Below are 15,530 nucleotides of genomic sequence, written 5' to 3'. Positions count from 1 at the left end.
CATCCAACTGTGGCATTTGACAGCTAAAAGAAAATTTCCATTAATTTCTGGATGAAAGCATTTTAAGGTCATAGATGCTCATGAAATAACTGTGTTCAATTTCACTTCCTTAAGACTTCCACTCAATACTCTGAATTCCTAAAGGATAAATAGAAGTTTTATAAATCTGCATGCACCATTAAAGCAACAAAAAAATAATCTGAAAAAAACATTAAAGTATTGCAAAAGTTAAAGGTATTGAGATTTTACTAGGCTCTTAATAACATGTAGTTGCATCAAATACAGAAAGATTTTACCTACACATTACTTAATTCCTCTTTTTTCAGATTATCAGTTTGTAAAATGTTTTCCTCTTATAATATGGTGCAATACCCTACACTACATCTCAGCCACATATGCCTGCTCCCAAAATCTTTTTGTGATGCCTAATGTTTCACTCCTTTAGGTCACTTTGCTCAACTAAACAAACTGATTCTGCTCCTTAGAACAATTAGAAGATGAAAACTAACTAAAAGAAAACAAAATGAACAGTAAAGAGTAAGAAGAGTTACAAGAGTTAGATTAAGTCTAGAACCAACACCTTTAGCTTTGATCCATGGGGCACAGGAGAGTGGCCATCTTCAGGTGGAATGAGCAACTCCCACTTTCCATATTCCAACTTCTTGTATGGATGAGAAAACGGATTCCAGCCATCTGCAATATAAGAAATAATATGTGTTCATCTTCAAATGCATCCAATCACAATTCAAAGTGGTAACTCTAGAGTTCCATCTTTCTCAGAATAAACTTCAGTGAGAGCAGACACAAATACTTTTATACCTGATACTGCACATGCATTCAAAAGAATTTTATGTCTTCAGGAAGATTCCTTTGTCATTAAAGGAAATTAACTGAAGCAAGCTTAAATCCCATAATTCAAGATTCTTGGTCCTCTTTGGATTTACTGAGCACTGGAGATGTGCAAAGATGGCCATTATAGTCTGTCCAACTGAACAGACACCTGCCAAGGAATCTGGAGTCTTTGAAAACAAATTCAAGGTTAACTCCTATGATTGGAGTAAAAACATCACTTCTGATCTGACACACTAGCAATGGAGTCATATCTAGACTAGAAGGAAGTAGCAAGGTAAGTTTGAAAATTACTTTTTTATTTTTTCCTTGAAACATCTATTTCACAGTTCAAGGCAACAGTCAAGCTAAATAGGAACCAGTCAACACAGAAAACTGAATTACAAGATGTTAAAGCAACACATGCTAATCTTCCATCATGCTAATCTATTTGCATACAATAAATGTAATAATAATCAAAAAAATCTAAAAAAAAAAAATTAAAAAACACCAAAACTCACACATCATTGAAAGAGGAATAAGCAGCCTTCAGTTTAAGAATATTGTATAAATATCAGACTTGCATAAAACAATAGTGCTACTGAACATATCAGGGTTAAAAGCATTTCAATAAAAAAAATTGGACAGTTAAACTGAAGCAGGATCATAATTTTTGCCACCATGGAAATCACAGCAGAGGAGGCAGAGAAATGAAGAAGTTCTATTCATCAGCACATGCATTTTCATAATCAATAATAATCACAAATATTATCTGCTAACAGAAGGATGATCTTCTCTAGCAACGTACGGACGTGTTGAGCTTCAGAGAAAGACCAGACTGCTTTCAAAGCTGCTGGCTGCATTTACACAGCTGCTTAAACCCAAGAATTGCCAATCTTTAGTTAAAGAACACTGAAAGACACAAATTAAACAATGCCACACAATGATGCCAGACAATGGTACCTACTCATTTTACAGTGGAGAGTAAAAGAGAAATGCAAATAATTCAGTATTCTATTTAGATTATAGTTTTTATAATGTTTTAAGTACCTGGATAGTGGAGTAAAATTACACATATTAGCAGAGGGAAACTACTTACTTAACTACAGCTTAACAGCAGAAGGACTTACATATTACAATTACACATATTAGTAAGATTTAGATGGTCTCTCCTTCTTGGCTTTACACTGAAGTTTCAATCAAAAATAATAAACACTACTAATATCTACCAGGACCAACATCAAACAAAGAACATCTTGGCAATTAAGCAATACTCCTTAATAAAATGCCTAAACTGCAAACTATAGACAGTGTTTATAAATTAAAATATAGTTTTTTTGTTTTTTTAAATTTCAGAGCATGGTAAAAAGATGAAGAATACAGCACTTTAAAACAGCTGGGTGGTTTTTTTTTTACTTTTTTTAATTACAAGCAGCTAGACAGTCTCAAACATTCCAGGCAAAAATGAGAAAACAGAAGAAAGATGAAAATGTAACAAAGATGTTAAGAAATTGCAAGAAATATGCTGTAAAAACTAGTTAGTATTTATGATTGTCGAGGCCCATCTTGGGGGACTTACTCCAAATTCTTTTCATCTGCTTCTCCCCCCAGATATCCCACCAACTATCTTCATGGTTTCTTATGAAACTCTTTCCAATGGAGCTACACCTCTTGATTCAATGCACAAACTGAACCACATATGCCAGGTAATGAATACTGAGCAAATTTAAAAGTTACAGCAAAAGAGTCTTAGGCCCAGTTTTTGTAAAACTCACCCAGGAGAACCTCCACAGAGATAATCATGTTCAGCAAAACCACTGCATTCTTATATCATTAAAGAAGATTCTCATGACCTCTGCCTAAAATCACATCTCTTCCCTAATTCAGAGAGGGAATGGTTACATCTCTCTACTTATTTAAATATTTCTGCTCTCCACAGACAGATTTGATAATACCAAAGTTGCCTGAACTTTCCCCTTCACCTGCCAGCAAGGCCAGATGCTCCTGCTAATCCCTCCTGCTCCCAGCCACAGCCAGTGACTGCAAGCCTGTGGCTCCTGATTGAAAAATAAATGCAAAGCAAAGCCCATCTGCCCCAGATGGTCCTACTCAAACCCACTGTTTACTAATTATGCCTGGAGAATAGCTCACTTAGAAAGATTATAACAGAAAACATTGCTTTGTATTAATGCCAAAGGCATAATGAACATAGAACACCCTGAAAACTGAAGATTCCCTTCAAAGAGAGAGTAGTTCATGCTTCTCTCAGTTTTACTGCTTGGTTTTCTGACTTGTCAGCAAAACCTAGCCAAAAATGCCTGAGGGAAGAAAAGAAATAAACAAACTCCACTAACCAACAAGTGATTAGTAGGCTATTATTAAGATGAAAAACAAAAAGTCAAAAGAAATATCTTAGTTTGAGAACAGACTTCAAAGATTCTGCCAACAACACAAAGAGGAAAAGGCTGAAAAGATGACCAGCAGGAGTTCAAATAATCAGCTTGAATAGGTATTGGGGAAAAAGAACATCATTACAGAATACCCATAAGCCATTCACAAAGGCAAAAGCTTCTCTACAGAAGTTCAAGCCTCATCTGTGGCTTAATCCAACACAGAAGACATCTTTGATAGCATGGTACTTTGTTTTCTCATCTCTCTGATTGGATCTTCCAAACCTAATCAATTATTTAATTACATCCTACCTCAGCAACAAGAGGCACAAGGCAACTTCTTGCTCAAAACTACACCCTTAGGAAGCCAAAGAATCATGAACTGAGCTTTAATATAGAACAGAATCCAAAGCTATAAAGGTTTGTGACAAAAACTCAATGTAAATGCATATTTCCAGCTAAATGACAATTTGACTGAATTCTTGTTCAATCTCCTGATTTTGTTTTCACATTGACAAGGACATAGCCATGTACCTCTGAGGGGCATGCCTGAACTTGGAATTTCACACAAGAAATTAACACTTCTCACAGAGGAAAAGAGTTGGTCTCACATATTAACCAGCAATTGACTTTGTCCTATATAATAACTGTAGCTGTTTTTTTCAAAAGTGAAAAATCTTTATAAACTAAGGCTAAATTCTCAAGTGAAATCAAATCTCTTATAGCCATTGTATTTCCACACACTTTCTGATGAACTAGATGCCTGAAAAGAATAGAGCTCAGCAAACACACAGTATCCTTGAAGAAAGTCTATCAGACAAGCAGCAGTTCAGACAAGGGAAAGAGATCAAAATCCCAGTATCCCAACATGAGATCTGTATTCTACTTGATTAGAATATGAAAATCAGAACAGAGCTGGAGAGATTCTCCAAGGACACTATTCTGTTCTACACAGGGGCCAATTAGGTCTCTCTCTTCCCCAAGTTAACAATTTTTTAAAGCAGATTACATTAATGATCCTGCTTTTGAGCTGCTGGAAATTGGAAACAGCTCAAACACTGACATAGAAACAAGTTCCATTGTTTCTCAGATAGATGCATACCTGTGTATTAGTGCTACCTATATTACAGTCTAATGCTTTCAATCACCTGCACCCACAGAAATATAACACTGACTTTACTCATCAAATTTAGGCATTTTTCTATAAAAATCTTGGAAGAAAGCAGTAAGAAATTCAGTATGATATCATGACAATACCTAGAACCCATTGCAGTAAAAATCTGGAATAAAAAGCAAAAAAAAATCCCAAAAAAAATCCCAAAAACATTCTGATACAAAGTTTTTAGCCAACTGTCAGATACCCAAATTACGAAGTGCCTTAAGGTACTCTCTTTCCACTCTGAAGGGAAAGAGAGTGGAAAGTGTCAAAGTTTAAATAATAGACAAATATCCTCCCAGAACAATTATCCTACCCTCCCTCCATCCTCCAACCACAGCAGAAGCCTTCCACACTGGCACAAGAAAAAGGAAGCAGAAACCAAATCAAAAAGACATTCCAGACTGACCAACATTTTAGATTAATTTTAGATGAGAAGGAGGGAAGGGAAGACAGATAAAAGAACAGAAACCATAAATATAACAAAGCATTACAGCAAATGCTGACTTCCAAATTAATATATGCATACTTACTCTCAAGCTTTTTAAAACCAGTAGCTTTCTTTTTAAAATTAAGGAACTGTTTACAGATAACTCACTGAGCCTCTGCATGACCAAATACAAATGTGAGTGTTCCAATTCCCAAATAAATTCTGTGGGTTACTCTCAAAACTCACAGTTCAGTGACTTACTTTGAAATAGTCAATTGTAAAGCAGCAATAAATTGCCAGTAGTCACTGGGTTCCTCAGCAATAGAGCACGCAAATAAAATATTCAGTGTTATCACTGAGAGCTTTTGAAGGGACTATAATGTTGCTAGTGCCTCTAGTACTGGAAATTCAGCTGACTAATTGCCTCATACACTTGATTTACTGATATGCTGCAAGTACTAATTGACAAATCTTAATGTTTTTGGATGTTCATTTAATACTTCTTAGAGTAAAGCATATTACTAGTACACCAATGGATACAATACTTTTTATCTTCAATTATGGAGCTTTAAAGAGACAAAAATAGCTCTGAATGCATTGGAATTTTCTTAAATGTTTTTCTTCTCCAATCCACTTACAGATTTGTGTGCTATTATGAATTCCTACCAGTTTTTTTCCATCTCCAAAAACAAAGCATGAATTGACAGCTTATATATTATATACCACCATATTTCAGTTTAAAACCTAAATATTTATTTCTTAGTCTAAGACTTCCAACTTCCTCTGATGAGGTTAGACTATGGTTCTTTTTATAAAAAAGTTTTATTTAAAAAAAAGAAATCTTAGTCAAATCAATTGCAATATCCATTTTAAATACAATATAATCATAAATTTAGTTGAAGACTTTAACCTGCTTGAAAACTTAAAAAAAGGTTAAAGGCATTCAGTTTTAATTAAACATACCTGCAGCAATCTGACTCTAAATCTTAGGGTTTTGCAATCCAATTTCTCATGAGAATATTATTCAAGATCATATGAATTGAATGACAATCTTCCATTCCTCCAGTCTTTCCAAGTCCACTATTGTCCCCTTTGGAAATGAGTACTTTACTATGACTGACTGATATATAGGAGAAACAGCTTTTCCACATTATAATGAATTTCTTTTTTTTTTTTTTTGTTCCTATTGCCATATTTCATTGGTGTCTCTATACAACTACTCTAAGATAGTAGTCCTAAATTTTTGCTTCATATGCTGTATTACATCAAATACTTTAAATGAAGTAGGGTTTAGAAAACTATTCCAAGTGTTTAGCCACCCTATTCTGGTATACATATACTTTCCCCCTCCCAAGCATATAAGCCAATTTGCAAGTTATACACTCTTTTCAAAATATTAAACATATGATTAAAATTCTGTTTTTAATACTACCATCTCTTAAAATACATATTTAAAACAAATGCACTCTAGTCTTTAGCTGTGTTGAGAAATTTAACCTGCACCCATCCCATGAAAATCTTGAGCAATGAGTGGGACTGCAAAATGTAGAGGAGGGACAAGGAGGATAAAATTCTGCATGTTTATACAGACAAAATTGACCTATGAAAATAACCTGATCTAGCTGCCTTGCAGTCTATATTGATACCTGAAATCACTATTATCTAGCAGTAGGTGAATTATACACAACTCACTATTCAGTGTTCAATTAGAAGACATATCCAATTTCAATATTAAAATGCAAGAACTACACTAACTTATTTATCAATGTCTATTCCAATAAAATGACAAGCAGCACTTCAACAAAAGCTCCTTTATTATTCACTATGCTAATCATATCAAACAGGATCAAGGCTGAAAACAGTGTTACACTAACTTTTCTGTTCAACTTCTGCATCAAAATTGGGATTTTTAAAATTAAAACCTTCCTAAAATAGAGATTTTTCTTTCAATAGTTTCCTCAGACAGGGGTAAGGAATGGCCAACATTTAGGTTTGTGTTTAAGGAGTACTTAACTTCTTCAAAGGACTTTTTTTTTCATATTTCTTCTTTGCAATATAAATACACTGAACACTCCCTAAATCAGTATTTTTGCAAAATCTTCATGCTTCTGAAACACAGTTAAAAGAACAAAATAATTTCAGAGATAAAGTCTCTGTTCAGTAAGAACCAGTATTAGTACTCTGGCAGACCTAACTGAAGAGAGAGTAGAGGTGAAAGGGAAAAACTGAACAAAACTTTCCAAAACTAAACAAAAAGGAGAGCAAGGTATTATATTGCAGGACTGGAGAGCAATGATGAATATCACTTCCATATAAAAATTTTAGAACACAATTTGAGTGTAGCTAACCTACAAATAAGAAGCAAATTTATATTTTTGTTTCAAATTCAAAGAGAATAGTCTTCCTGCTTCTCAGAGCAAGCAATGCAATTCCTCCATGTAATACTGCCACCTTCCTATTCTGCTAACATCTTTCCTTCTGCCCTCACAAAAACAGAGTAGCTACCCTTTCAGTAATATTTAGGTTGAATTTAGGCTACCATTTACCAGCAGAACTCCTGTCTCAGGATGGGTGAGAATTCTCAAGGGCCTTAGTACATAAACAACACTGCTGCTTGATCAGTAAAAGAAGGTGAAGAAAATTATTTCACTGTGATTTTTGCTTCTCTGCATATAGTTTAACAAGAGTCTAGTTATAAACCTTTAGAAAGAACTTCAGGAAGTTTAGATACAGCCTCGAGTTGCAGTGTGATCCAGTGTGACACGAGTCATTGTCTTTGGGATATTAAAAAAAATGCATAACACTGACCATCCAACAGAAACACATCTTCATAAGCTACTGCAACACAGAGGAAAATATTATTCATTTAAGCCACGACATACATTATTTTTGCTATCAGAATTTCATCATTGCAACAAAATTTTCTTTATAAAAAAGAATATTGATATAAAACATTGTACAGGAGAGAAGAAATTTTCTAAGAATACTTACTGAAGTCACCTGCAAGAAACACTGCCTCTGCTCCTGGTGCCCACTCCTTGCAGTATATTCCACCATCCGCAAGTTGGTTAACTCCAAAGGTTTTGTAACTTTTTGTAAACTTATCAAGGCCACCTTCACTTTCCTCAATGTTCTTCAAGTGATTGTAAAACAGAGAATACCTTGCAATGAAAACAGAGAACAATTTTTAGAAAGATTAGCAAGTGTCATTAATAAGTGTAAAAACCTAAAAAAAAAATTTAAATGAAACACACTAATACAAAATTCACTGTTCTCTACTGAAACAGAAAAAAAAAAGCGCTACTGCAAACCACACAATTTTTTCATGGTTGTTACACAGTCTAAAATTGCAATCTTTGTGTTTGTCAGTGCTTTCTCTACTTTAAAGGAACATTTTGCACTTTCAGTCTAAAACTACAGCTCCTGATTGGCAGCTAAGAAATCCCAGTATTACTACACAACAGGAGAACTTCACACTCTGAACAGCCTAGCACTTTTCCTTCCATCTTATTAATACCAGATACAAGCCTCCTAGGGAGAGCTGGATAGGCCTGCCACATCTCTCACAGCCAGTTTTAATAGACAGACAATCTCAGGCCATTGAAAAGTTTGCAGTTCAGCATGTCAGCATGGACAAACCCATCTGGTCCTTGCAGAAAGGGGCTCATTAGGCAACCCCTTTACAGAGACTATCAGCAAGACTTTGCAGTCAGTCCCTGACACTGCAACAATTTGGAAAAAATTACAGCTCCATAAAAGTAATTATTTGGACCATACCCTACTTACACCAGTAGGAATTGAAATGCCCTCAACCTCTAACATAAAACTTTGCCTGTAATAGCTTAGAGTTTTTTGATATACTTTGCTATGCTTTTCTCCAAGTAGGTTTTTGGAATTGATGGTAACGTCAGGGGTACAATATAAATGAAAGAGTCAACTTTGACCCCTAAATTATGAGCTATTTTGTGCAGAAGCACAGCTAAAAGCTGCAGTTGAGCACTTAATTAATGCTACCTGAACAGTTTTTTGATTGTTTGTTTGTTTTCAGTAAGACACTCCTGAGGTAAATTAGAAATGTGTTTTTTTCTTTTCACAAATGGTAAGGAGTCTTCTGAAGTGTATAAAAACCAGCAAGAACCCCAGCAAAACCAAAACTTGCCTGCCTTATTACACTTCCTACATTTTGCAATAGGAAATAGAAACACTAAACCAGCACTATGGAATAGCACCTTGCTGCTTAAGGAAAAAGAAGCAGCAGTCGGTTTGCAGTGCCAGGATTTAAAATTCTGTGATTTTTTACTAAGTTTTGATTTTTTTTGGCCCTTAATTAGTTCAAAGTAGAGGACTAAAATGTCTAATTATTAGTTAAGGCAAAGAGCATTACCTGAACTAATTTAGAGTATTATGACTGCTTTTAAGGTTAGTCTCCCAGTGAGTTTTTATTATTTTATTATTAAGACTGATGATCATCTTTAAAGGGAGAAAGATTTGAAAATGCCTCCAGGATATACTCATAACTATTTTTGCCCATCCACCTGTGTTATTCCTTTAAAATTTGCTCATGGGTATAATCCTCAGAAGTGCATTACTAACTACTACTGCTCTGATAATCAATTTCATTTATGTCCTTGAGGAGAAGTATTTTGCCAGATTTCCAACTATAAATGTATTATATACATATACAAACTCAGTTGACTGACTTACATTTTAAACAACTGCAATCACAAAGATTTATATTAAAGCTTAAATGCAGAAACACAGAGCAAGTCACAAATAGCCTCAGAATTTTAACATATATCATCTGGTAAATTCAAATTATTTTTGAAGGGTTCTCCTTGGGGGAAAAAATAAAACAACTACTATAGCTTTGAAATTTAAGTCATTCTTTAAAATACTGTAGGATACAAGAAATATAGTTATATACATATGTATACACATGCAGATGCATGTTTTGTGTGTTTGTATACCTACATTTAATTGGTTAAGAAAAAATAATGTAACAAGAAGTATATTTGGAGTGTTATCTGCAAATCCCTGTTTCTCTGCCATGCTGTTTCAAAATTGCTGCTGTCACATGCATTGCTTCCACCTTGTTCCACTGTGGCTGAAGCAGGATCTGTTTTACTGTAGGTAGCTGCTGTAACTTCAGAGATCTAACTGAAGCAATGAGATTGACACAGGTAAAATAGAAGAGGGAGTTTTGAAATATGTTATCTAACCAAAATGATTCTTTTCCTCCCCACTCTTGCCACAAATACACTGTCACAGCTTTAAGAAGATGACTAGCTGGATGCAGTATTTCTCATATTGAGCAGAAAGTAAAAGGAGCGGTGAGCTTAGTTTTTAAACTAAAGTCAAGCCTCTAATCCTTGAAACTGCAGAAGGAGGAAATGAATCCTTTATTGCCACAGATGAACAGCAGGCCATAAAGAAGGAATGAAATCTCAGTGTAGAAAAGAAAGACTACAATTCACATCACCTAGAGGTGCAACACACGCCAGCGGCCCACTCCTCTTCCTCAACACAATCCCTCCCTAGGAATCAAACTCATTCATCTCATTAAAAAAAAAAAAAAACACACCAAAAAAAAAATCTCACAAATTTAGGATTTGAGGGGATGAAAGAAAATGGACAAATGGACTTTCAGAAAGCAATTATGTGATTCTGTATCTTCAGAAAAAAAATCACTAATAGAGACATCATAAACTCTTGATTCCTGTCATAAAAGCACTAAGAACACCCACTGCTTCAATTTTTGTCTTTCAGTAAATTCAGGGTTTAAGCAAACCATGAAACAATGAGACCATGGCATTTAGTATATTAAATGACCATGAGTATTGTTGTTAAAAACACTACTCTTTGCTCGCTTTTCAAAGAGTGGTGAGCAAGATTACATGCTCAATAAATTATTTTTGGGGGGAGAGGGAGGGGAGGCAAGAAAGGGAACATATTAGAAGAATTGTTGAGCAAGGATGTGTAACATTTTTACATTAATTGCTTTTTATACAGGACAGACTTGGAACAAGCAACACAGCATCATGTACATTGAGTAAGAATGCTCCTTCTATTTGTATAGAAGCATGCTGCTTTTAATAGACTAAATTAATTCAGTATTATTGCTGCATCACATTGCAGAACAAAGATTTTTGGAACATCTAGTGTTCTCTGTAATTGATTAAAAATTATAATCCAGAAAGAATTTTTTCTTTTTAACCATCTCCTGAGATTATCCAGTAAGGAATTGCAGTTTGCTCAAAGCTCACAAAAAAAAAACACGCCAACTCTTGAAATGGATCAATTACTTTTGCTATGAACTATTCCAAAAACCCATCTCAGGAGATGAAATACATCTGGACACAGAACAAGGCTACTTGTCACAGAAGGCCTTGTAAAACAGCAGAAAGGCTTTGGAAAGCAGCAACTCTAGCCTGTTGCTCCTTAGAAGGAAAGGACTAAGTATATGCTCATGTCCAGATTTAGGGAACTTTAAGGTTTTGCTTTCACAGATGTTTTGGCTTTCATTTCTACACTACTAAGGCTTGTTAAACACTGGGGATTTTATAATCTTCCAAAGTGACACCCCAGGATTACACACAAAAAACAACAGGAAATATTTTAGTTTTGTGCAGTCAATTCCTAGCATTTATATTGTTCACTAACAGCATACAAGTCATAAAACCAGAGATAAACACTTGATTAAGACTACATTTTGTGATCTCCTCTTCAACACTGAAAGTTATGTCATGTCCAGCTATGCCTATATATACTTGTATGACATATGACAGACTCAGAATGCATTTGGTAAGTGAAAATCTCAACATTCTGGGCATGGGAATAGTCAACCTCAACATCTAGAGCTGTAAGTCACAACAAAAGACTGACTTCTGCCTTCATGCTTTTCAAGTTCTCAGAGACTGCAAAGTCTCTCAAGATTTTGCAATTTCCCAGCACTAACGTTGACACTGATGAGGATTACAAGGTAAAAAATGTAACCAACTATGACTTGAAAAATAAAACCATTACCTTTGGGACAAAAAAAAACTCTAAACTGAGCAACAAGAAGATCCACAGAACATCTGAGCAGAGCATCTGAAAAGACTAAAAAGTTGCTCATTAAGTCCTTTACTGCAGTTACAGCAACACACATCACACAGGTGCAGGCAGCAGAAGGGAGGCTGCTGATTGTGTATTCCTGGCTCCTGGAGTTTTTATGAAAAAAGCAAGGTGTTCAAATCCCATGTTCATTCATCTAGTCTCTGTTAACAGATCAATGCCTCTTGAAACTGAAATACTGACATTGTTGTCTTCAGATTTATTGAAGAGATTTCAGTCTTAGCATCAGCCTAAGAACACAGAACACCCAGAATGAAACGAAGTGCTACTCTATTACCAAATGCTTTTACACCAACATTTTTGCCCTCTCCATCATTATTTCAGTATGAAACACTGGCAAATGGTAAACATCACCTGAAACACAATCACAACAGTTTTTCCTATTGTTACATTCATAATTTGTAACACTGTATTGCTTTAAATCCCATGCTTTATATTCAGCTTTGTTTAAAGCCTTACAATAGAAGTGTAGGAAATGGCTGACTTTCCATAGAAGCAGGATTAAAACATCAAACATGAATTACTATAATGGCTATCCAGTAAACAAGTATCCTGCCAATAAAATAACATTCCAAGTGAACACATGAAGACAATATTACATCAGCAATCACTTCAAGAAATGACATGCCAGGTGAGCAGTTATTCTTCACACTTCTATCACTGAAACACCCTAAAATATTTTCTTATGGATACCTACACAGCTAAAACGTTTACAGTAGAAGTATAGAGTTCTCAGTTTAATGCAAAACCATACAGACTTATACCAAAAAAACACAGCGTTCTATTTATTTTGTAGCTTTGATATACAAACATCCCTGGTTCTGCAGTTCCTATAACCACTGAATTAATTCAACTATTGAACCCATTAAAAAAATGTCAGGTATATGTTATAATTGTTAGCCTCAATACAAAATACAAGAAAAATATAGCTAAGCTTCTCCTTCCTCCCCAAAGTCGACTGCTTTATTGAAATAAGACTTTTGGCAGATTATTGAAGAGTCTGATGGCAAGTGAAAGCACAGAGTTAGAACTCCACATAAAGCTTTCACATCTTCATTCTTCCAAGCAGAAGAGGTACTAACTCCTTCCTGACCACCTCATAAAATAACAAAGATGTATTGTAGTATTTTCAAATTTTAAATTTAACCAGATTAGCTTTAGTTTCTTAGGCATCACAGGAATCTAAACAGAAACTAATGTAACCAAAAAGGCCTTGGCAGCATACAAGATACTCTCATTTAAAGAGGCTGGTGCTGAAGGCCAAGATGGCTGCAAAACCTCAAGACATTTTTATGCCATTCTCATGGTTTTTTACAAAGCTGTTGTTATTGCAGTCTATAGAACAGTCAGTTTATTGTAAGACCTGTTGCAACAACAGTGAAGTTAATGATTTTAACCCCTCTTCTGCTTAGGATGCTGTTTTTAGTAGCTGTTCATCTTTTAGATTTTTTTCCATATGAGCTTTTTTTGTCATAGTTTATTTCTCCAGTATTGGCCTAATAATAATGCTAATTTATTCAAAAGATGAAAGCAAGTAGAAGAGACTTCGATAATTGTCTCTTGTATCCATATGGAAAGCCCAATTCTGCAGATACCAAAGAGAAATGAAAAAGAAAAAAAAAAATAAAATAAAAGAAACCCAGTAATGTACTCTCTGCAACCAAATCCTCCATTTTCCAGCAAGTACAAATGTATTAACGTCAGTGTCATGGACCAAAGTCCATAGGTTTATGGGGTTGTTCACAGATTACCTCTTTCTAATATTGCTGCAATCACTTTGAAGATGCAGTTACAAAAACTTTCACTGACACCAAAGCCAGTGCAGAGTCCCTGTTCAGATTAGTGAGGCTCTGAATCTCATCTTTCCCTTTACTCTGTAGCCAGTTATTCCCTCACCCTCTCACAATCAACTGGTTAGAAAGCAATGGATTAAAGGAAGACTCAAGCAGGAGAGATAAAGCTCTTGTTTGCAGCTCCTTCCATTTCATCTGTCACTAGTGAAAATATACCAAAACAGGAGCCTTGGGTTTTACTTCATCCTCTGCTCCACCCCCTGCCACACACTTTTCATTTGGCTATTCAGAGTATTACACAGAGTAACCACACTTAAGGAAAACAGGAAGTAAAGGCACAGTAAATCTTGGGTAGGTATGACTACTTGAGAAAACAGATTAACTGTATTTTTAACTTTTACCAATTTTATAGCTGTAGTTGATTTACTTGCACCTTTTCTGAGAAAGTCCTGTCCTATTCAGGAAATCTTTTTAATACACAGTTAAATAGCCTAAGGAACATCAACATCATGCAACTCATGAAGCCTTTAAAGTGTTAGAACAATTCTCAGAGAAGTGCTTTAGAAGCACAAGATAGCAGTAGATGATGATTATAAAGATGCAGGAGATGACCACTTAACTTCGCTTTTCTGCAGGTTTAAAGTAAAATTTGTTACATGATTGTGAAATCATGATCTTAAGAAGTTTCCCCATAGCTAAAGCTGAATTCCCCAAATATTCTAACTGCTCCATTCACAGAATTTCTCACTACAAAGCAATTTGCCACTCTCCTACATCAGAGAGAATTTAAAACACACTTTTAGCTGAAAACTACAGCTTTTGCAAGTTGGTCAATGACATTAAGTTCCTTTCAGGAGCAATAAAATCAACAGTTACCCAAGTAAATTGAGGATGCAGCTATTCCAATAAAGAACCTATACAGCTGAACCATTTATGTTGTAAGTCCTACCAAAACCATGCATTTTTACTATCTACTAGAAGACCATCCAGCAGAGAACTCATACGAGTAAGCAAGAAAGGCAAAAGCTTGAAAAAAAATTTCTTCAAATATTCTCTACTTGGCAGATAATGAATAACTTCCAATTCTTTTTGGATTTCATAATTTCTGAATGCTGAGGTAAAGCATTTATACATACATAGAACACTAATATAGTTCACATCTCAAACTAAATGCAGCATCAAAAATTAAGAAATATTTGCTTAGGATAAATAATGCATAATCACTTGCTCTCTTGAAAGCCATCAACACAAGACAAGGCATTTGATTCAGCATCACCTCCTTGCAAAATAACTTAAAGTGCAATGACATACAAAAAGTCTAGTACATAGAAGATTAACAAAAAATGGACAGAAAAAGGGGAACTACAGATTTTCTTGACATGCTACCAGCAATTTCTAGCAGAAATGTGAAGACCTGTAAGATGTGAGGTCTAACACAGATAAATATCATTCCATAGTATTTTATTTGTTGAAGATTATTTGTTGCTGACCAGCAGCACCTTCCCTGCTTTAACCATGAAGGTAACTTAGTGGCTTTGGCAGCATTTGACAGCTGTAATGTTTTTGCCATCAGCTTCAGGATGAATACACACAGCTCTCAATTCAGAACCAAATGCAGGAGAGATTACAAGATGTACCAAATGCAAATTTAATGCCATCATTTATTAACAATAGCTCCACTATTTATCTAAACCAATCCCAATCCTCAGAACAATCCCTCTCCCCACCCACCTCCCCTGGCCAATATTTAGAGGCTGTTTTATACACACTCCTGTTAATCTCTCACCCACTTCAGTTTTATTAGAAACACATGGATGCAC

At 35.1% G+C, this 15,530-nt stretch overlaps 1 protein-coding gene across 2 annotated transcripts in view; it reads right to left on the bottom strand.

Moving 5' to 3' along the window:
* Positions 1 to 15,530, bottom strand: part of GBE1 (1,4-alpha-glucan branching enzyme 1) — a 136,928-nt gene that overhangs the window by 95,567 nt on the left and 25,831 nt on the right. For both annotated transcript variants that reach the window (XM_056482866.1, XM_056482874.1), the window contains exons 2-3: positions 7,796 to 7,965; positions 581 to 693 (exon numbers count right to left, since the gene is read on the bottom strand). In XM_056482866.1, the coding sequence (XP_056338841.1) occupies positions 581 to 693; positions 7,796 to 7,965 (283 nt within the window). The remainder of the gene's footprint in view (positions 1 to 580; positions 694 to 7,795; positions 7,966 to 15,530) is intronic.

The sequence above is a fragment of the Oenanthe melanoleuca genome, chromosome 1, assembly GCF_029582105.1.
Source record: "Oenanthe melanoleuca isolate GR-GAL-2019-014 chromosome 1, OMel1.0, whole genome shotgun sequence".
Lineage (NCBI taxonomy): Eukaryota > Metazoa > Chordata > Aves > Passeriformes > Muscicapidae > Oenanthe > Oenanthe melanoleuca.
The sequence above is the reverse complement of the archived record's forward strand: the minus strand, read 5'-3'. Positions and strand labels throughout refer to the sequence as shown.